The sequence below is a fragment of the Salmo salar genome, chromosome ssa07, assembly GCF_905237065.1.
Source record: "Salmo salar chromosome ssa07, Ssal_v3.1, whole genome shotgun sequence".
NCBI classification, from domain to species: Eukaryota; Metazoa; Chordata; class Actinopteri; order Salmoniformes; family Salmonidae; genus Salmo; species Salmo salar.
Window position 1 is genome coordinate 11,471,839 of NC_059448.1, and position 23,168 is coordinate 11,495,006.

The window sequence follows — 23,168 nt, forward strand, 5'->3', positions numbered from 1 at the left end:
TGTCCGTGTGTCTACGTGTGTATACGTGTGTCTACGTGTGTATACGTGTGTGTCCGTGTGTCTACGTGTGTATACGTGTGTGTCCGTGTGTCTACGTGTGTCTAAGTGTGTGTCCGTGTGTGTCTAAGTGTGTGTCCGTGTGTGTTCGTGTGTCTACGTGTGTCTACGTGTGTGTCCGTGTGTCTACGTGTGTCTACGTGTGTGTCCGTGTGTGTCCGTGTGTCCGTGTGTGTTCGTGTGTCTACGTGTGTGTTCGTGTGTCTACGACTGTGTCCGTGTGTCTACGTGTGTGTTCGTGTGTCTACGTGTGTGTACGTGTGTGTCCGTGTGTATACGTGTGTGTCCGTGTGTGTCCGTGTGTCCGTGTGTGTTCGTGTGTCTACGTGTGTGTTCGTGTGTCTACGTCTGTGTCCGTGTGTCTACGTGTGTGTTCGTGTGTCTACGTGTGTGTATACGTGTGTGTCCGTGTGTATACGTGTGTGTCCGTGTGTGTCCGTGTGTATACATGTGTGTCCGTGTGTGTCCGTGTGTATACGTGTATGTCCGTGTGTGTCCGTGTGTATACGTGTATGTCCGTGTGTGTCCGTGTGTATACATGTGTGTCCGTGTGTATACGTGTGTGTTCGTGTGTGTCCGTGTGTGTCCGTGTGTGTCCTTGTGTGTCCGTGTGTCTACGTGTGTGTACGTGTGTGTCTGTGTGTGTATGTGTGTGTCCGTGTGTGTACGTGTGTGTCTGTGTGTCTACGTGTGTGTACGTGTGTGTCCGTGTGTGTATGTGTGTGCCCGTGTGTGTACGTGTGTGTCTATGTGTATACGTGTGTGTCCGTGTGTGTCCGTGTGTGTCCGTGTGTGTCCGTGTGTGTCTGTGTGTGTCTCTGTGTGTCTGTGTGTGTCTGTGTGTGTCTGTGTGTGTCTCTGTGTATACGTGTGTGTCCGTGTGTGTCCGTGTGTGTCCGTGTGTGTCTATGTGTATACGTGTGTGTCCGTGTGTGTCCGTGTGTGTCCGTGTGTGTCCCCGTGTGTGTACGTGTGTGTCTATGTGTATACGTGTGTGTCCGTGTGTGTCCGTGTGTGTCCGTGTGTGTCCGTGTGTGTCCGTGTGTGTCCGTGTGTGTCCGTGTGTGTCTGTGTGTGTCTCTGTGTGTCTGTGTGTGTCTGTGTGTGTCTGTGTGTGTCTGTGTGTGTCCGTGTGTGTCCGTGTGTGTCCGTGTGTGTCTGTGTGTGTCTGTGTGTGTCTGTGTGTGTCTGTGTGTGTCTGTGTGTGTCTGTGTGTGTCTGTGTGTGTCTGTGTGTGTCTGTGTGTGTCTGTGTGTGTCTCTGTGTGTCTGTGTGTGTCTGTGTGTGTCTCTGTGTGTCTGTGTGTGTCTGTGTGTGTCTCTGTGTGTCTGTGTGTGTCTGTGTGTGTCTCTGTGTGTCTGTGTGTGTCTGTGTGTGTCTGTGTGTGTCTGTGTGTGTCTGTGTACACTCTAGTGGGTTAAGAGGAGGCAAAGAGAAGTCACTCCTCAAATTGAATTGGCCGGGAATCCTGTTTTTCCCGACTGTGATGAAAAGTGTATCTGTGTGTGGTCTGTTTTCTGGAGAATGTGCTCGCCTCCAAGGGGTCATACACTCTGATAGAGTGATTGTATTTCACAGATTTTGCCTTAAAAATGAATGGCTGCGTTCTTCTTCGTTCTCTCCAACTCTGGCACTTCTCGTCTCTCTCTTTATCCGTGCTCTCTTTCTTTCTGTTCATTCCCTTTCCTTTCACCAAACTCTTCTCCTCTCTCTTCGAAAGCTGATTGATAGCTTCTCAATGAGACCCCCAGTGTAGCAGAATGTCTCAAGGGAAGAAAAAAAAGACAAGATGGTGATGTGAAGCTGGACTTGATGATCAGCTGTGTCGCTGGTGTAAAGGGCTCACTGGGGGCTCTTGTAACTGTGTGTTGTTATTCAGGGCTCCTGACTGCCCAGGTGTAAAGGGCTCACTGGGGGCTCTTGTAACTGTGTGTTGTTATTCAGGGCTCCTGACTGCCCAGGTGTAAAGGGCTCACTGGGGGCTCTTGTAACTGTGTGTTGTTATTCAGGGCTCCTGACTGCCCAGGTGTAAAGGGCTCACTGGGGGCTCTTGTAACTGTGTGTTGTTATTCAGGGCTCCTGACTGCCCAGGTGTAAAAGGGCTCACTGGGGGCTCTTGTAACTGTGTGTTGTTATTCAGGGCTCCTGACTGCCCAGGTGTAAAGGGCTCACTGGGGGCTCTTGTAACTGTGTGTTGTTATTCAGGGCTCCTGACTGCCCAGGTGTAAAGGGCTCACTGGGGGCTCTTGTAACTGTGTGTTGTTATTCAGGGCTCCTGACTGCCCAGGTGTAAAGGGCTCACTGGGGGCTCTTGTAACTGTGTGTTGTTATTCAGGGCTCCTGACTGCCCAGGTGTAAAAGGCTCACTGGGGGCTCTTGTAACTGTGTGTTGTTATTCAGGGCTCCTGACTGCCCAGGTGACGTTTCCCCTGTAAATGTCATCCAGAGGCTGACAAACAACATTCCCACAGTGGGTCACCATCAAGACTGCGACAATGTTGCCACAAGGTTGCATGGACGTTGTGGCAAAAAAAAACATTTTTTTTAATGAAACTCTTAACGTGAAATGCTTGGAGTTTCCAGTGTTTGTACTGCTCTAATGAATAGAAAAGTAATGTGAATAGGAGATGTATTTGTTGAAAGGAAACACTCTTCCAGGGTCAATTGCTTCACAAATGACCTATTACTTACTTTGCAGTCAATAAAATGCCCACACCATGCTTTTCCGTCGTGGTTCATTCCGAAATGACCAGTCAGACTTTGTCTCTCTCGACTTGACATATTTGCAGATCTATGTAGGCTCCAGTTGTTGTGATTCATTTTTGTATTTATAATTAACTTGTTCCGAATAACAGGAAGATCGTTCTAAGCTGCTGCTCTGTTAAGACCTTTCGGATGTGCCAAACCTTTCCTTTCAGTAAAATAAGTTGTAGTTGGGGCCTGCCAAGCTGCATTCTCGGTCTCCGGCCAGTGCCCGTTGGTGGAAGCGGTGGGATCAAGCTTCTCCACTATTCAGCAATTTTGTCATGGAGGGGAGGCACGTCGTCGCCAACAGAACGCTCCTTCTGCCTCCTCCTCATAGTGATTCATGGTAGCATTTGTACTTTCCCTGTCCACCACTTCTCTAAAGAAAAATGATCTTCCCATCGTGCAGAACTCAGCCTCAAACTCAGTTTCAAACCAGTGTAGCACAGGGATAGGACTGTGTAGCGCAGGGATAGGACTGTGTAGCGCAGGGAAAGGACTGTGTAGCACAGGGATAGGACTGTGTAGCGCAGGGATAGGACTGTGTAGTGCAGGGATAGGACTGTGTAGCACAGGGATAGGACTGTGTAGCGCTGGGATAGGACTGTGTAGCGCAGGGATAGGACTGTGTAGCGCAGGGATAGGACTGTGTAGCGCAGGGATAGGACTGTGTAGCGCAGGGATAGGACTGTGTAGCGCTGGGATAGGACTGTGTAGTGCAGGGATAGGACTGTGTAGCACAGGGATAGGACTGTGTAGCGCTGGGATAGGACTGTGTAGCGCAGGGATAGGACTGTGTAGCACAGGGATAGGACTGTGTAGCACAGGGATAGGACTGTGTAGCACAGGGATAAGACTGTGTAGCACAGGGATAGGACTGTGTAGCATAGGGATATCAAATCAAATCAAATGTATTTATATAGCCCTTCTTACATCAGCTGATATCTCAAAGTGCTGTACAGAAACCCAGCCTAAAACCCCAAACAGCGAGTAATGCAGGTGTAGAAGCACGGTGGCTAGGAAGAATTCCCTATAAAGGCCGGAACCTAGGAAGAAACCTAGAGAGGAACCAGGCTATGAGGGGTGGCCAGTCCTCTTCTGGCTGTGCTGGGTGGAGATTATAACAGAACATGGGCAAGATGTTCAAATTTTCATAAATGTCCAGCATGGTCAAATAATAATAATCACAGTAGTTGTCGAGGGTGCAACAGGTCAGCACCTCAAGAGTAAATGTCAGTTGGCATTTCATAGCCAATCATTGAGAGTATCTCTACCGCTCCTGCTGTCTCTAGAGAGTTGAAAACAGCAGGTCTGGGACAGATAGCACGTCCAGGAGGGGTCAGGAGACACTGTGGCCCCATCCAATGATACCCCCGGACAGGGCCAAACAGGCAGGATATAACCCCACCCACTTTGCCAAAGCACAGCCCCCACACCACTAGAGGGATATCTTCAACCACCGACTTACCATCCTGACACAAGGCCGAGTATAGCCCACAAAGATCTCCGCCACGGCATAACCCAAGGGGGGGCGCCAACCCCAGACAGGAAGACCACGTCAGTGACTCAACCCACTCAAGTGACGCACCCTTCCTAGGGACGGCATGGAAGAACACTAGTAAGCCAGTGACTCAGCCCCTGTAAAAGGGTTAGAGGCAGAGAATCCCAGTGGAAAGAGGGGAACCGGCCAGGCAGAGACAGCAAGGGTGGTTCGTTGCTCCAGTGCCTTTCCGTTCACCTTCACACTCCTGGGCCATACGACACTCAATCATAGGACCTACTGAAGAGATGAGTCTTCAGTAAAGACTTAAAGGTTGAGCCCGAGTCTGCGTCTCTCACATGGGTAGGCAGACCATTCCATAAAAATGGAGCTCTATAGGAGAAAGCCCTGCCTCCAGCTGTTTGCTTAGAAATTCTAGGGGCAATTAGGAGGCCTGCGTCTTGTGATCATAGCGTACGTGTAGGTATGTACGGCAGGACCAAATCGGAAAGATAGGTAGGAGCAAGCCCATGTAATGCTTTGTAGGTTAGCAGTAAAACCTTGAAATCAGCCCTTGCCTTAACAGGAAGCCAGTGTAGGGAGGCTAGCACTGGAGTAATATGATAAAAAATGTTGGTTCTAGTCAGGATTCTAGCAGCCGTATTTAACACTAACTGAAGTTTATTTAGTGCTTTATCTGGGTAGCCGGAAAGTAGAGCATGGCAGTAGTCCAACCTAGAAGTAACAAAAGCATGGATTCATTTTTCTGCATCATTTTTGGACAGAAGGTTTCTGATTTTTGCAATGTTAAGTAGATGGAAAAAAGCTGTCCTTGAAACAGAGATGTTCTTGAAAAGAGAGATCAGGGTCCAGAGTAACGCCGAGGTCCTTCACAGTTTTATTTGAGACGACTGTACAACCATCAAGATTAATTGTCAGATTCAACAGATATGACTGTGTGGCGCAGGGATAGGACTGTGTAGCGCAGGGATAGGACTGTGTAGCACAGGGATAGGACTGTGTGGCGCAGTGTTTCTCTGGAGCGTTTTTATGGGCTGGTCGGATACAAAACCAGAGGAATGTTGACATGCAGATGAATGATGCATGCCCTGAATCTCTGTCGGCCCAGTGGAGAGAAAGACAGAAAAGCTCTCACTTTACTTTTTCATATTTCACAGGACGCGTCTGGGATGCTATTTTATGTGCGACGCCCAAAGCAATCTGTATTTTTATGCAGGGCTGTCTATTGCAAACAGGGGCACACATGTGGTTGTGCCAGGTCCGGGCGACACTAGCAGAGGCATGCTCTCATTTACTACCCAACTCTGTTTTACATGAAATAGTAGATCTTGTATAAGTGGGGCTCTTCAGAGGAATGCTTCACCAGTGAAATCTGAAATGCACAACCAAATACTTTCCCCCATTAATAGCCTTCTAGAATCTGATCCTTGTTGAACTCTTGACCCCAGCACTCAGAGTTCAGAGGTCGCTCACCAGCTCCCCGTATTAATTTGTCCTGTCTTCCTATTTATCTTTTCATGTTGAATTGAGAGTTGAGGAAATTGACTAGAGACCAACTACCTGTTCTACCTAGACGTCTCCTTCCTTCTCTCCTGTGCCAGTCCTCCACCTTCTCCACTACTCTTCTCTTCCATCCTTCCATCAACACCTAAACTTGTCAGTCAACCACTTTCCTCACTTCCCTCACCAGGGCAGGCCAATTAAAACTTGAAAAAACATTATTGGCAAAAGTCCAAATGTTCAGCATAGCAGATAAAGTCAGCGTTGGTGTTTCATTCCGTCTCTGCCTGGTGAGAGTCAGATAGGCCTCGGTCTTACTCGGTGTCTCATTAGAGCTGTGTGGATAGAGAGGGACAGCTTTGCAGAGGCTGACAGTCTGTTGCCACGGTCACTAGCTGATTCACAGTAGGGCAGCACGCGGCCAGGCAAGGGCGGAGGGATATGCTCGCTTGCTGCATCGCAGGATGTCACACAAGAGCCTTCCCGGTTTCACATACTTCAATGGCTTTGAGTAAAAGTTCAGATTATCTCTGCTTTCCAATTCCCCATCTGTGGGGATAGACTTTCCCAGCAGTAACTGAGTAAATCTTTAGGAGCTTGTTTCAGCTTTAATATTGCAGATAGATTGTGGCTTCCATCAATGTAATTGTCTGAATAATTTCCAGTCCCTCATATATACTGTATATGTATATATATATATATATATATATATATAAAATATAAAAAAAATCCTATATTATTTTCCCCTAACCCTACCACCCCTCCCCTAATTGGAGTAAACTAATGGACAATAACACTTAGGCTTCTACTTCCAGTTTATACTTTACATTCTATATACATTTTACAGACACAGAATATTTTTCAATAGTTATCTTCTGTTTGTTTTTAGTCCCATCCTTCAGCTCCACTCAACCTCTCCCATCTATCTCTGAACACCATTATGTTTTGATTTCTGTTTGCCATATATTTTTCAACTGTGCTGTGATGTTTCACCAAAGTTCTGAATATTTCTATTCTCATAGTTTATACAGATTGTAAATTATAGATAAAACATTTTTGCTAAGAGTATTATAAAATTATTGATCGATTGACTATGACTTTTCAAATCACCCAGTATTGCTATATGCAGAGTTAGCTCCAGATAAATGTTGCAATTCTTCATCCATTCCTGAATCTGTGCCCAAAACCAAGCTACATTTAGACAGGACCAAAACAAGTGATCTAATGATTCTGCCTCTTTGCAGTAAAAGTTGCAGAGCTGGGAAGGTTGTATCCCCCATATATATAACATTCTCTTGGTTCCAAGAATTTTGTATAATAATTTAAATTGAAAAACTTTAAGTTTTGAATCCGGCGTCGTTTTGTGTATCAGTTCATAAACCATGTGCCATGGAATCAGTACATCGATAATCTCTTCCCAACTATTTTGGAATCTATATGGCACAGCTGTAAATTTTTTGGTCCTTAAATGAAACTGTTATAATTTTTTATTTATCACAGTTTTCTTTAACCAATTTTGGTCTATAATGCAGGGCTTTGAGGGATTGTTGACGTTTCCGTTCCACTGGCCTCAAAGTGTCTTTGGAACCCCAAGCTACCCCAGGGATGGAACTTTGAGCTGGAGTAGCTTTGAGCCAAAGTGTCTTGAGAGTCTGTAGAGTGCCTTTGATAGAACTCGGATCTCTGTTGTGGAATGGGGATTGGAGCTACTCTCAAAGTACACTCAGTGTTCCACTCAGTGGTTGGTTCCGAGATGTGGAGCTTGGACCGACCAACTCTGTGTTATGTGTATAATGTAACTCTCTCTCTCGAGTCCCAGTGTGGTCTTTAAAGACTAGCTCAGCCTCCATCAAAGAGGCCTGTTGTCCTCTTGGAATAAACATCCCTATAGCTGCATTGCTCTGCCCTGGCACAAGGGGGCAACACTAAAGGTTGTTGAGGGCCGAAGGCTTTGGCCAGACTGATCCGTGGAGAACAAACACCAAATTAGAACGGATGAATCTTTTCTAATTGGCTAAAGTATGCGTCAGCCTGTCAAAGGTTCAACTCATCTGAAAATGGATGGAAATTGTATGGATATGAACGCGTCATCTCAAACCAAATTGTATTAGTCACATGCTTCGTAAAGAACAGGTGTAGACTAACAGTGAAATGCTTTCTGACGGGCCCTTCCCAACAATGCAGAGAAAATAGAGAAATAATAGAAAAGTAAAACACGTAATAATACAAGCATTAATAGATAAACAATGAGTAATGATAACCTGACTATATACAAGGGGTTCCAGTACTGAGTCTATGAGTAATGATAACCTGACTATATACAAGAGGTTCCAGTACTGAGTCTATGAGTAATGATAACCTGACTATATACAAGAGGTTCCAGTACTGAGTCTATGAGTAATGATAACCTGACTATATACAAGAGGTTCCAGTACTGAGTCTATGAGTAATGATAACCTGACTATATACAAGAGGTTCCAGTACTGAGTCTATGAGTAATGATAACCTGACTATATACAAGGGGTTCCAGTACTGAGTCTATGAGTAATGATAACCTGACTATATACAAGAGGTTCCAGTACTGAGTCTATGAGTAATGATAACCTGACTATATACAAGAGGTTCCAGTACTGAGTCTATGAGTAATGATAACCTGACTATATACAAGAGGTTCCAGTACTGAGTCTATGAGTAATGATAACCTGACTATATACAAGAGGTTCCAGTACTGAGTCTATGAGTAATGATAACCTGACTATATACAAGAGGTTCCAGTACTGAGTCTATGAGTAATGATAACCTGACTATATACAAGAGGTTCCAGTACTGAGTCTATGAGTAATGATAACCTGACTATATACAAGAGGTTCCAGTACTGAGTCTATGAGTAATGATAACCTGACTATATACAAGAGGTTCCAGTACTGAGTCTATGAGTAATGATAACCTGACTATATACAAGAGGTTCCAGTACTGAGTCTATGAGTAATGATAACCTGACTATATACAAGAGGTTCCAGTACTGAGTCTATGAGTAATGATAACCTGACTATATACAAGAGGTTCCAGTACTGAGTCTATGAGTAATGATAACCTGACTATATACAAGAGGTTCCAGTACTGAGTCTATGAGTAATGATAACCTGACTATATACAAGAGGTTCCAGTACTGAGTCTATGAGTAATGATAACCTGACTATATACAAGAGGTTCCAGTACTGAGTCTATGAGTAATGATAACCTGACTATATACAAGAGGTTCCAGTACTGAGTCTATGAGTAATGATAACCTGACTATATACAAGGGGTTCCAGTACTGAGTCTATGAGTAATGATAACCTGACTATATACAAGAGGTTCCAGTACTGAGTCTATGAGTAATGATAACCTGACTATATACAAGAGGTTCCAGTACTGAGTCTATGAGTAATGATAACCTGACTATATACAAGAGGTTCCAGTACTGAGTCTATGAGTAATGATAACCTGACTATATACAAGAGGTTCCAGTACTGAGTCTATGAGTAATGATAACCTGACTATATACAAGAGGTTCCAGTACTGAGTCTATGAGTAATGATAACCTGACTATATACAAGAGGTTCCAGTACTGAGTCTATGAGTAATGATAACCTGACTATATACAAGGGGTTCCAGTACTGAGTCTATGAGTAATGATAACCTGACTATATACAAGAGGTTCCAGTACTGAGTCTATGAGTAATGATAACCTGACTATATACAAGAGGTTCCAGTACTGAGTCTATGAGTAATGATAACCTGACTATATACAAGAGGTTCCAGTACTGAGTCTATGAGTAATGATAACCTGACTATATACAAGAGGTTCCAGTACTGAGTCTATGAGTAATGATAACCTGACTATATACAAGAGGTTCCAGTACTGAGTCTATGAGTAATGATAACCTGACTATATACAAGAGGTTCCAGTACTGAGTCTATGAGTAATGATAACCTGACTATATACAAGGGGTTCCAGTACTGAGTCTATGAGTAATGATAACCTGACTATATACAAGAGGTTCCAGTACTGAGTCTATGAGTAATGATAACCTGACTATATACAAGAGGTTCCAGTACTGAGTCTATGAGTAATGATAACCTGGTTGTATACAAGAGGTTCCAGTACTGAGTCTATGAGTAATGATAACCTGACTATATACAAGGGGTTCCAGTACTGAGTCTATGAGTAATGATAACCTGACTATATACAAGAGGTTCCAGTACTGAGTCTATGAGTAATGATAACCTGACTATATACAAGAGGTTCCAGTACTGAGTCTATGAGTAATGATAACCTGACTATATACAAGAGGTTCCAGTACTGAGTCTATGAGTAATGATAACCTGACTATATACAAGAGGTTCCAGTACTGAGTCTATGAGTAATGATAACCTGACTATATACAAGGGGTTCCAGTACTGAGTCTATGAGTAATGATAACCTGACTATATACAAGAGGTTCCAGTACTGAGTCTATGAGTAATGATAACCTGACTATATACAAGAGGTTCCAGTACTGAGTCTATGAGTAATGATAACCTGACTATATACAAGAGGTTCCAGTACTGAGTCTATGAGTAATGATAACCTGACTATATACAAGAGGTTCCAGTACTGAGTCTATGAGTAATGATAACCTGACTATATACAAGAGGTTCCAGTTCTGAGTCTATGAGTAATGATAACCTGACTATATACAAGAGGTTCCAGTACTGAGTCTATGAGTAATGATAACCTGACTATATACAAGAGGTTCCAGTACTGAGTCTATGAGTAATGATAACCTGACTATATACAAGAGGTTCCAGTACTGAGTCTATGAGTAATGATAACCTGACTATATACAAGGGGTTCCAGTACTGAGTCTATGAGTAATGATAACCTGACTATATACAAGAGGTTCCAGTACTGAGTCTATGAGTAATGATAACCTGACTATATACAAGAGGTTCCAGTACTGAGTCTATGAGTAATGATAACCTGACTATATACAAGAGGTTCCAGTACTGAGTCTATGAGTAATGATAACCTGACTATATACAAGGGGTTCCAGTACTGAGTCTATGAGTAATGATAACCTGACTATATACAAGGGGTTCCAGTACTGAGTCTATGAGTAATGATAACCTGACTATATACAAGAGGTTCCAGTACTGAGTCTATGAGTAATGATAACCTGACTATATACAAGAGGTTCCAGTACTGAGTCTATGAGTAATGATAACCTGACTATATACAAGAGGTTCCAGTACTGAGTCTATGAGTAATGATAACCTGACTATATACAAGAGGTTCCAGTACTGAGTCTATGAGTAATGATAACCTGACTATATACAAGAGGTTCCAGTACTGAGTCTATGAGTAATGATAACCTGACTATATACAAGAGGTTCCAGTACTGAGTCTATGAGTAATGATAACCTGACTATATACAAGAGGTTCCAGTACTGAGTCTATGAGTAATGATAACCTGACTATATACAAGAGGTTCCAGTACTGAGTCTATGAGTAATGATAACCTGACTATATACAAGAGGTTCCAGTACTGAGTCTATGAGTAATGATAACCTGACTATATACAAGAGGTTCCAGTACTGAGTCTATGAGTAATGATAACCTGACTATATACAAGAGGTTCCAGTACTGAGTTAATGTGCAGGGGTACGAGGTAATTGAGGAAGATATGTACATAGAACTAGGAATAAAGTGACAGATAATAAACAGTAGCAGCAACATACACAGAGTGTACAAAACATTAGGAACACCTGCTCTTTACATGACTGACCAGGTGAATCCAGGTGAAAGCTAGAGAAATATTGATGTCACTTGTTAAATCCACTTCAATCAGTGTAGATGAAGGGGAGGAGACAGGTTAAAGAAGGATTTTTAAGCCTTGAGACAATTGAGACATGGATTGTGTATGTGTGCCATTCAGAGGGTGAATGGGCAAGGCAAAATATTTAAGTGCCCTTGAACGGGGTATGGTAGTAGGCACACCCCTTGTGTCAAGAACTGCAACACTGCTGGGTTTATCACACTCAACAGTTTCCTGTGTGTATCAATAATGCTCCACCACCCAAAGGACATCCAGACAACTTGAAAAAATCTATCAAATTTCAATCAAATGTATTTATAAAGCCCTTTTTACACAAAATGCTGTACAGAAACACAGCCTAAAACCCCAAACAGCAAGTAATGCAGGTGTAGAAGCGCGGTGGCTAGGAAAAACTCCCTAGAAAGGCCAGAACCATTCGGAACAGGTCTCTTTATTTATGCATGTCAGGCCCGGTGGGAAATCCCCAGGTTCATTTCGGGAACGGATCCAACTTTTTGGACCCGTGAAGACCTATACTCTGCACTGTGGTTCATACACTGAAGTCTCGTCAGAGCTGCCATCTTCATCACAGCCTTCTGTAGGCCTCTGCTCCTGGCCAGGGCCCTGGGCCAATCAGCTACTACCAGCCCCAGTGCAGTAAGGCCCAGTGTGTTCTTCCCTGGATCCTAACAGTTCACTCCACCGACCTGCCAATAACACCTCCAAGGGGCTAACTGCTCTCTCTCTGAACCGCCGGCATCCCTCGCCATGGCAACGCACGCCCAGCACTGCCGCACTGCTGTCAAAATCGGGGAGTTCTCCGAAAATATGAAAGACCAATGAAGGAGTGGGACACACGCAAGCACACACACACACACACACACACACACACACACACACACACACACACACACACACACACACGTGTGCGTGAATGTTTTTGTACTATGGGCGAGATGCTCTGGTTCTATGAATGATATAGGTCTCTGTTGAGTTGTATATCAAAGGCAGCTTTTCTACCCCACAAAACCAAATGTTCAGCACTTGTACTTGAATAAAACTGTAAAAGGGTTTAATATTTGAAGCGACTCCTGAAATGATATTCAACGTTAAACAAGACACATCATCTGGCTTGCATGGGGACTACTCTGTAAACATTTCCTTCTAAAATGAAAGTGTAAAACAAGACAGCTATTTGTACAGGGTAATAGTCTCTCTGTGTTCCCTCAAACAGTTCATCATCAGCATTACAGCCACAGCCCAGGGAAAGAAGTTTCAAAATACATTTTGGAATAATTTTGAATCAAACCAAATACTGCTATTACAATACTTACCATGCCATATCTGTGAAAGTGTTTCAGTTTATATTGTACTGTTGAGACTCACCCTTCATCCTCCTCTCTTCCTCTCTCCTCTTCGTCTTCCTCAGGTCATTCTCATCCTGACCAAGTATTACCACGTCGACTCCAGCAAGGTCCTGGAGAGCTCCCTCTGGAGGTAAGCTCAAAAGTAGTACCTGCTTAGGTTATATCGGCGCCACAGCCCAGTCCACCTATCAGAACAGGGACTCACTGTGAGGTTAAAGTGGCAATATGTAACTTATTTGGCGACCCGACCAAATTCACATAGAAATGTGAGTCATAGATCTGTCATTCTCATTGAAATCAAGTCTAAGAAGCAGTAGATCTATGTGCGCTATTTCTATTCTTCCTGTTCTTAAGTTTGGTTTTAGTGTTTTTTTACTTTCGGTTTTGTACACCAGCTTTAAACAGCTGAAAAACAATATTTTTGGTTATGGAAAATATATTTCACAACGGTTTAGATGGTACAATGATTCTCTACACTGTACTGTCTTGTTTTGTCACATAAACTGAAATTATGCAAACTATTAGAGTTTTAGCAACCAGGAAATGGCAGAGTGATTTCTGCATAGTGCACCTTTAAAGGGTGGTGGGTCGGTTTATCTCATTGGTGTGCTTCTCTGAAGACACACTGGCACTGAGTACGGACAGAACAGTTTGGAAGAACGACAAAACATCAGCTGGGGCTGGGAAAGAGAGAAAGTGGGTCGGTGGCATGGGGCGAGAGCGGGCATCTGTTTGGACAGATAGCTAATCAGTGTGGCACAGGGCAGGACAGTGGGCACCGTCTGGTGCCAGGGAGACAGGGTCACGACTCGGCCTGATGGGCAGACCAGAGCAACTTCTACTTAGTAGAACTGGCCAGTCAGCAGTGATATCTCCACTGTTCTCCGTTTCAGAGACTCAGAAGCTCAGAACCAATCACTCTAACACATACATTTTGTTATTCTAAAACATAAACCCTCAAGTGGCAGGGTCCTGGTTCTAATGACAGAAATAGAAAGCCTTCAAACAGTAAATTTGTCTCACGCACAGGAGGTTGATGGCACCACAATTGGGGAGGACGGGCTGGTGGTAACGGCTGGAATGGAATAGGTGGAATGGTATCAAATACATTGTTCCCCCTGTGTTTGATGCCATTCCATTTTCTTCGTTCCAGACCTTATTACGAGCTGTCCTCCCCTCCTGTGGTCTCACAATAGTGCTTCATTACTTCCCTGTACCTCACTGTGGGTCCTCTGCACTTCAAAAGGCTGGCCGCTCATTAGCTGTGACTGTCTCCCTCTAGCAGTCATATGAATAATGCACATACCATTTCCCCCTGCTCCTGTTGATGTTTTAATTGTTGTAATTCATGAATCATTTTTAAGGTTCACCATGACAAACCAGTCTGGTCGGGAAAAAAAAGAGAAGTTGAAAGAATCTAAACAAGCTCAAATTTAAATTACAAATCCGGCACGTTGTTAGCCTCCCTTCGTTATTGTCCGTGAACGGTGAAGAGAATTAGCATGTTTTTGTCAGGAGCCAAAATGGCCGCCGTGGTGTTGTTGTGCTGTTATTATGTGTGTGGGCGTCAGATTCCTGTCAGCTCCAGAATGGCTGTGCAGTTGCACTGCCACCTCCACTGTCCTTGAGCCTGGACTTTGATGTCGTCAAGCATGGGATCAAACGGTGGGGAAGATGGGGGAGATTAATGGGCTCGGCACCTCACTGTCAGGTGGTGTAGATCAAGACGCCAGGCAATGTGAGGCACCGCTCTGGAGGAAAGTTAGCTGAGAAGAAGGGAGAGAGGAACTTCTGTGAGGCTTCTGGGTCAGTGGGTTTAGACGCCTGTCATCCGACGTGGCTTGCCTTTGGAGTCCTTCAGACTGGCTTGAAAGTCGGTGATGATTTATTTGTGTGGGCTACATCAACCACTACAAGATGAAATGAGACAGATGGATACATCTGCCTGTACTTCTGTCTGTCTGTTTACCCCTGCTTTACTTTCTCAGTTCTTCTTGTCAATTCTCCTAAATTGGAGAGAGGTTCTGGTTAAGATTAAAAAGGTCTGTGAGAAACCCATGCATGTGGTCCCCAAACTGTCTCTGTACCTTCCTGTGACTCAGCTGAAAGCCAAATGAACATCAACAGCGGTGATCCCAGCAATCCCGGCCCCAGTCTTCCCCGGATGCTTGAAGGGGGGAGGGGGGGGTATAGCGGTCCCATATTTTTCCAATCAGGATTAAGCCAGAGCGGATAATGGGTTTGTGGTGTGAGACAATCCTATGTGAACTGGGCTCCGGAGAGACGGAGTGGGAGGGATCCAAGCTGCTCCAACTGCCTATCTTTCACATGACTAAATTCTCAAAGATCTCTCACAGAATATCGTCATCTTGATTTTATTTCATTCTAAGAGAATATCAAAGGTGATTGATCTGATACAGATCTCGCTTAGGCACAGCGGGGACGACTAAATATTGATCATTTAAAGTGCTGGTCAGTTATACGCTTCAGAATAGTGTATGTGCTTTTGCCCCTGCTGACACAACTCTCTGTGTAAAACCTGTCTGTTTATGGTCATGTTCAGATACGACAGAGTTGAAAAAGTTAAGGATAAACCAAATGCTTCAAAGTGGCTTATGGGATTGATTTTTTTGAAGACCTCAGTTTCTCGCTTGTCTCCTACCAGTGTTCTTTCTTCTTCGTGTTCTGTGGAGTTTTGGCTATCTCCATAGCTCTGGCGTCAGCCATGGGAGTTTAATGCTGTGTCTCTGGCTCCGATAACCTGGGCTTTGAATCTGTTATGGCTGTCCCAGGATCCTCAGCTGGAGCACGCTCGATGAAGAGACCAAAACATTCCCTTTTCTCACGAGGACGGCTCTCTTTGTGATGCGGAAGGGCATGGTTGCTATGAAATTGAGGCAACCGAGGATGTTTATATCTAAAAAGGTTTATATCGAAAAGACACAGTTTGCGTTTGAATAAAATAATGATTTTCCTTGTAAGGAACATTTTACAACAGCTCCATATGAGACCAGAGAACTACCAAGGGGAGCGTTATAGCTCGCCAATTACAGCTATACTGAGATTGTAATGTGGACAACATTATTCCCCTCACACTCACACACCTCTCTCTCACTCTCAGGCTCTCTTCCCTCTATTGATTCTTTCAGAGACAAGGGAAAGAGGAAAAAGAGCGATAGAGAGACAAAGGGGAAAAGACAGTGATGGAGAGAGGAAGAGGGGAAGAGGGGAAGAGGGGAAGAGAGGGAGAGAGGAAGTGTGCTTGAGGAGAAACGTATGTGATAAATGTCTGAACTATGCCCCCTACTGATTTGCCTCAGGGGACCTTGGGGCTAATCCCTCTCTCTCAATTCAATTCAAGCGGCTTTATTGGCTGGGGAAACATATGTTTACATTGCCAAAGCAAGGGAAATAGAAGTGAAAATAATCAATACAAAAATGAACAGTAAACATTACACTCACAAAAGTTTAAAATGAATATAAACATTTCAACTGGCATATTACGGCTATACATAGTCTTGTAACGACTTGCAAATAATTAGAGTACAAAGGGGAAAATAAATAAACATCAATACGGGTTGACCTTTTCTTGTGACAACAGGTCACACATCTTGCTGCCGTGATGACACACTGTGGTATTTCACCCAATAGATATTTTTTTATTTAACCTTTATTTAACTAGGCAAGTCAGTTAAGAACAAATTCTTATTTACAATGACAGCCTAGGAACAGTGGGTTAACTGCCTGTTCAGGGGCAGAACGATAGATTTGTACCTTGTCAGCTCGGGGATTCGATCTTGCAACCTTTTGGTTACTAGTCCAACGCTCTAACCACTAGGCTACCTGCTGCCCCATATGGGAGTTTATCAAAATTGAATTATTTTTGGATCTCTTTGTGGGCGTCTGTAATCTGAGGAAAATATGTGTCTCTAATATGGTCATACATTTGACAGTAGGTTAGGAAGTGCAGCTCAGTTTCCACCTCATTTTGTGGGCAGTGTGTACATAGCCTGTCTTCTCTTGAGAGCCAGGTCTGCATATGGTGGCCTTTCTCAATAGCAAGGCTATGCTCACTGAGTCTGTACATAGTCAAAGCTTTCCTTAAGTTTGGGTCAGTCACAGTGGTCAGGTATTCTGGCCCTCTGTTAAGGGACAAATAGCATTCTAGTTTGCTCTGTTTTTTGGTTAGTTCTTTCCAATGTGTGTGTGTGTGTGTGTGTGTGTGTGTGTGTGTGTGTCTGTCTGTCTGTCTGTCTGTCTGTCTGTCTGTCTGTCTGTCTGTCTGTCTGTCTGTCTGTCTGTCTGTCTGTCTGAGACAGAGGACAAACACCACACACCCTCACCATGCGTGTGCACGTGTCTGTGTGTATTTAGACAAGGCTGTGCGTGTGGTTGTGCCTACAGCGTGTGTGTTCACACAATCCCTGTTGTGTGTAAGCTGGGAGCGTTCACCTCACCGTGAACCTCGGAGCACTTCACTCACATTTTTGGGGAGGTGTTTCCCCACCTCCTTCCCCTCAGTTTCCCCCCATAACCACTGCTGCGCTTTTAGTTTCTGCCACAGATTCTTACTCCTCGGAAAGTCTTCTCAGGCTGATAAGGCAAGAATACTTATTTTTATCAAGAGATCTCCCTTTACAATCTATACTCTCCTGCAGCTGTCTGGACATTTGAGTCCAAAATGGCTCCCTATTCCCTATTTAACTCACCACTCTGGCCAAAAGTAGTGAACTATGTAGGGAATAGGGTTCTATAGGGCACTGGTCTAAAGTAGTGAACTATGTAGGGAATAGGGTTCTATAGGGCTCTGGTCTAAAGTAGTGAACTATGTAGGGAATAGGGTTCTATAGGGCTCTGGTCTAAAGTAGTGAACTATGTAGGGAATAAGGTTCTATAGGGCTCTGGTCTAAAGTAGTGAACTATGTAGGGAATAGGGTTCTATAGGGCTCTGGTCTAAAGTAGTGAACTATGTAGGGAATAGGGTTCTATAGGGCTCTGGTCTAAAGTAGTGAACTATGTAGGGAATAGGGTTCTATAGGGCTCTGGTCTAAAGTAGTGAACTATGTAGGGAAGAGGGAGCCATTTGGGACATATTCCATGTCTATAACAGCTGCAGGGTTAGGGTTCCATTTCCCTATCCAGAAATCCAAACTTCAGCTGTGGTCTCGCTGTCCCCACTCATTTCCAATGATGAATTAGCATGTCAGAGTCTCAGCGCTATCATCACTATCAATCATCATATGGCTGAGGTCTGTTAACATTTTGTCTTCATCTGCCCAGACTCTTCCGAAAGAGAGACAGGAAATAGCAGCAGCCTGAGTCACTCTACAGTACTGTACCCCTACACCAGCTGGTTACCCCATAGCCTTACTGTATGAACAGACAGGAAGTCAAATGATATGTCAGTCATCCATGGTGCATCTCCTGGGTGTTTTATTGTCTCTCTGGGTGTGGGTGATGCTGTTGGGGACGGGGGATTGGTTGCTGCATTACTAAGAGGGGATGTCAACCTGAGTGTGTGTTCTCCAGAGTGACTCTGGAGAATGCTGCTCCTCTGAGGTGAACCACATGCAATACTCTCTTGGATGTAAAGCCTGGTACACAAGAGTTGAGACAGGCAAGGATACACAGATGCTCTCTCTCTCTCTCTCTCTCTCTCTCTCTCTCTCTCTCTCTCTCTCTCTCTCTCTCTCTCTCTCTCTCTCTCTCTCTCTCTCTCTCTCTCTCTCTCTCTCTCTCTCTCTCTCTCTCTCTCTCTCTCTCTCTCTGCACTGCACAGTTTAATTTATACATTTTCACATACCTGTGTCACACGCACGAACACACACACACACACACTTTATACATGTGCTGTTAGTGTGAAAGAACAGCTGGGATTTATAATTCATGTCTTCTTCACACTTCTTTTGAACTGATGAGTAGCTGTCAGTTCAGAGAGAGAGCACTCAACGCCCCACCTCCCCTTACCCCAATCCCCTTACCCCAATCCCCCATCTCCCTACCCCCTACCCCCTATCCCCTTAACCCCTATCCCCATCTCCCTACCCCCTATCCCCTTAGCCCCTATCCCCCATCTCCCTAGCCCCTATCCCCATCTCCCTAGCCCCTATCCCCATCTCCCTACCCCCTACCCCCTATCCCCTTAACCCCTATCCCCATCTCCCTACCCCTATCCCCCATCTTCCTAGCCCCTATCCCCATCTCCCTAGCCCCTATCCCCATCTCCCTAGCCCCTATCCCCATCTCCCTACCCCCTATCCCCATCTCCCTACCCCCTATCCCCATCTCCCTACCCCCTATCCCCCATCTCCCTACCCCCTATCCCCCATCTCCCTACCCCCTATCCCCATCTCCCTAGCCCCTATCCCCATCTCCCTAGCCCCTATCCCCATCTCCCTACCCCCTATCCCCATCTCCCTAGCCCCTATCCCCATCTCCCTACCCCCTATCCCCATCTCCCTATCCCCATCCCCTTTCCCCCATCTCCCTACCCCATCCCTCTTCCCCCATCTCCCTACCCCATCCCCCTTCCCCCCATCTCCCTACCCCATCCCCCCTACCCCCCATCTCCCTACCCCCATCCCCCTACCCCATCTCCCTTACCCCAATCCCACATCCCCCATCTCCCTACCCCCATCCTCTTTCCCCCTTCCCCACATCCCCCTTACCCCAATCCCCCATCCCCCATCACCCTACCCCTATCCCCCTTCCCCCCATCTCCCTACCCCATCCCCCTTCCCCCCCATCTCCCTACCCCATCCCCCTTCCCCCCCATCTCCCTAGCCCCATCCCCCTTCCTCCCATCTCCCTACCCCCATCCCCCTTCCCCCCATCTCCATACCCCCATCCCCCTTCCCCCATCTCCCTACCCCCATCCCCCTTCCCCCCATCTCCCTACCCCATCCCCCTTCCCCCCCATCTCCCTAGCCCCATCCCCCTTCCCCCCCATCTCCCTAGCCCCATCCCCCATCCCCCTTCCCCCATCTCCCTTACCCCCATCCCCCATCTCCCTACCCCCATCCCCCTTCCCCCATCTCCCTTACCCCAATCCCCCATCCCCCACTCCCCTACCCCCATCCTCTTACCCTCCTCAGGCTCACTTCAGGCATTTGTCAAACTGGTTTCTCCTCCTCTCATCCTCTCTCCATCACTGTCTTCCACTCCTTTTGTTTCTCTATTCCTTGCAATCTATTCTTCCCTCTGATCCTGGGTATGTCATAATCAATATGATAGTAAGGCCTTGCTCTTGAGTCACGACCCATCCTTCTCTCTGTCTGATCTTGATACTTCAAAGCTACATTAGAGAGGCATGCACTTGTATCCATCCAACATTATGAAAATAGTTCTCTCTCTCTCTCTTTATCTCTCTCTGTCGCTCTCTCTTTATCGCTCTCTGTCCCCCTTCCTCCCCTTGTTTCTCCCACTGTCTGCTGGTCTCTGACCCAACTCTACCATCATACTATCCAAGTTTCTCATTCCTTCTCTCTGTCCCTCCCTATTTCTTTATTTCTCCCATTCCTTCGTCCTCTCTGGCCAGATGGTCTTTGTGCTGTAAATAGTTAATCGAGGCTAGCTGCATCATCTTCCCCATTTCACTCCAGTCCTCCATGCATATTTCATAGCCTTGGGAGATGGAGAGAGGCAGAGAGAGACAGACAGAGAGAGAGAGACAGAGAGAGAGACAGAGAGAGAGAGAGAGACAGAGAGAGAGAGAGACAGAGAGAAAGAGAGAATGAGAGGGAGCGAGAGATAGAGAGGGACGGAGAGCAATATGGATGGAGATACAGTAGAGAGAGATAGATGGATGAATGGAGGGAGAGAGAGGGATGAGGGAGGGAGATACAGTAGAGAGAGAGATGGATGGATGGATGGATGGATGGATGGATGGATGGATGGATGGATGGATGGATGGATGGATGGATGGGTGGATGGATGGATGGATGGAGGGAGGGAGGGAGGGAGGGAGAGGGAGATACAGTAGAGAGAGAGATGGATGGATGGATGGATGGATGGATGGATGTATGGATGGATGGATGGATGGATGGAGGGATGGAGGGAGATACAGTAGAGAGAGAGATGGATGGATGAATGGAGGGAGAGAGAGGGATGAGGCAGGGAGAGGGAGGGAGATACAGTAGAGAGAGAGATGGATGGATGGATGGATGGATGGATGGATGGATGGATGGAGGGAGGGAGGGAGGGAGAGGGAGATACAGTAGAGAGAGAGATGGATGGATGGATGGATGGATGGATGGATGGATGGATGGATGGAGGGAGGGAGGGAGAGGGAGAGAGAGGGATGGAGGCAGGGAGAGGGAGGGAGATACAGTAGAGAGAGATGGATGGATGAATGGAGGGAGAGAGAGGGATGAGGCAGGGAGAGGGAGGGAGATACAGTAGAGAGAGAGATGGATGGATGGATGGAGGGAGGGAGGGAGGGAGGGAGGGAGGGAGGGAGGGAGGGAGGAGGGAGGAGGGAGGGAGGGAGGGAGGGAGGGAGGGAGAGCGGGGAAGGTTGACAGCGCTGCTCGGCCTGATAAAGAAATAGCTGTGGAATGAATAAATCAATGTGGATCCTCAATGCCGGGGATACCTGAGTGCGTTCGGGGCAGCGGGCAGCGGACAGCAGGCAACAGGCAGCGGGTAGGGGGAGCGGAAAGCGGGCAGCGGGCAGCGGGCAACGGGCAGCGGGTAGGGGGAGCGGGAGGCGGGCAGCGGGCAGCGGGTAGGGGGAGCGGAAAGCGGGCAGCGGGCAGCGGGTAGGGGGAGCGGAAAGCGGGCAGCGGGCAGGGGGAGCGGAAAGCGGGCAGCGGGTAGGGGGAGCGGAAAGCGGGCAGCGGGTAGTGGGCAGCGGGCAGCGGGCAACGGGCAGCGGGTAGGGGAGCGGAAAGCGGGCAGCGGGCAGCGGGTAGGGGGAGCGGAAAGCGGGCAGCGGGCAGCGGGCAGCTGGCAACGGGCAGCGGGTAGGGGGAGCGGAAAGCGGGCAGCGGGTAGGGGGAGCGGAAAGCGGGCAGCGGGTAGCGGGCAGCGGGCAGCGGGCAACGGGCAGCGGGTAGGGGAGCGGAAAGCGGGCAGCGGGCAGCGGGTAGGGGGAGCGGAAAGCGGGCAGCGGTAGTGGGCAGCGGGCAGCGGGCAACGGGCAGCGGGTAGGGGGAGCGGAAAGCGGGCAGCGGGCAGCGGGTAGGGGGAGCGGAAAGCGGGCAGCGGGCAGCAGGTAGGGGGAGCGGAAAACGGGCAGCGGGTAGCGGGCAGCGGGCAGCGGACAGCGGGCAGCGGGCAGCGGGCAACAGGCAGCGGGCAACAGGCCGAGCGTTGCAGCAGGCAGCGGGCAGCAGGCAACAGGCAGCGGGCAGCAGGCAGCGGGCAACAGGCCGAGCGTTGCAGCAGGCAGCGGGCAGCAGGCAGCAGGCAGCGGGCAGCAGGCAGCGGGCAACAGGCCGAGCGTTGCAGCAGGCAGCGGGCAGCAGGCAGCAGGCAGCGGGCAGCAGGCAGCGGGCAACAGGCCGAGCGTTGCAGCAGGCAGCGGGCAGCAGGCAGCAGGCAGCGGGCAGCAGGCAGCGGGCAACAGGCCGAGCGTTGCAGCAGGCAGCGGGCAGCAGGCAGCAGGCAGCGGGCAGCAGGCAGCGGGCAGCAGGTAGCGGGCAGCAGGCAGCGGGCAGCAGGCAGCAGGCAGCAGGTGAGGCCCACCACAGCAAATCCCTGAACCAGAAAGAACCAGAACACTCTCTCACTGATGAAGACAGGAGGAGAGGGAGACATATAGATGGATAAAGAGAGGTTGATGGATACTGTAAACCTGTTGGGGGTCAAGCGAGTGTTGGGGGTTTAGACGTTACATTTATTGTGTGTCTGATACTTAGGCTACACTTTAGTTTAACTAACGCCAGGATTCTTGCTGAAGTGGCAACAATGGACACTCTCTTACCATCTTTTTTTAGTTACTTGAAAGAATTCAACACAGGCAACTATTGAACCTTGTATCAAATGACACGTACCTTCAGCCTGTCACGTACCACCAGTGCTATCAGTACACCAGTGCTATCAACACATTCAACACATCCCCACTGAACTGTAACGTGTTAGCACTGAGCACTGAGCCCCGGGTGAGATGTAGGCAGGAGGAAGGTACATCTTAGCACTACACCCACTCTTGGCAGT

The 23,168-nt window shown here is 47.0% G+C and overlaps 1 protein-coding gene across 4 annotated transcripts in view; it reads left to right on the plus strand.

Moving 5' to 3' along the window:
• The window catches only part of LOC106608564 (VPS10 domain-containing receptor SorCS2), a 500,590-nt gene that overhangs the window by 153,246 nt on the left and 324,176 nt on the right, over positions 1-23,168 (plus strand). For all 4 annotated transcript variants that reach the window (XM_045721501.1, XM_045721503.1, XM_045721502.1 and 1 more), the window contains exon 2: positions 13,073-13,140. In XM_045721501.1, coding sequence (XP_045577457.1) covers positions 13,073-13,140 — 68 coding nt within the window. The remainder of the gene's footprint in view (positions 1-13,072; positions 13,141-23,168) is intronic.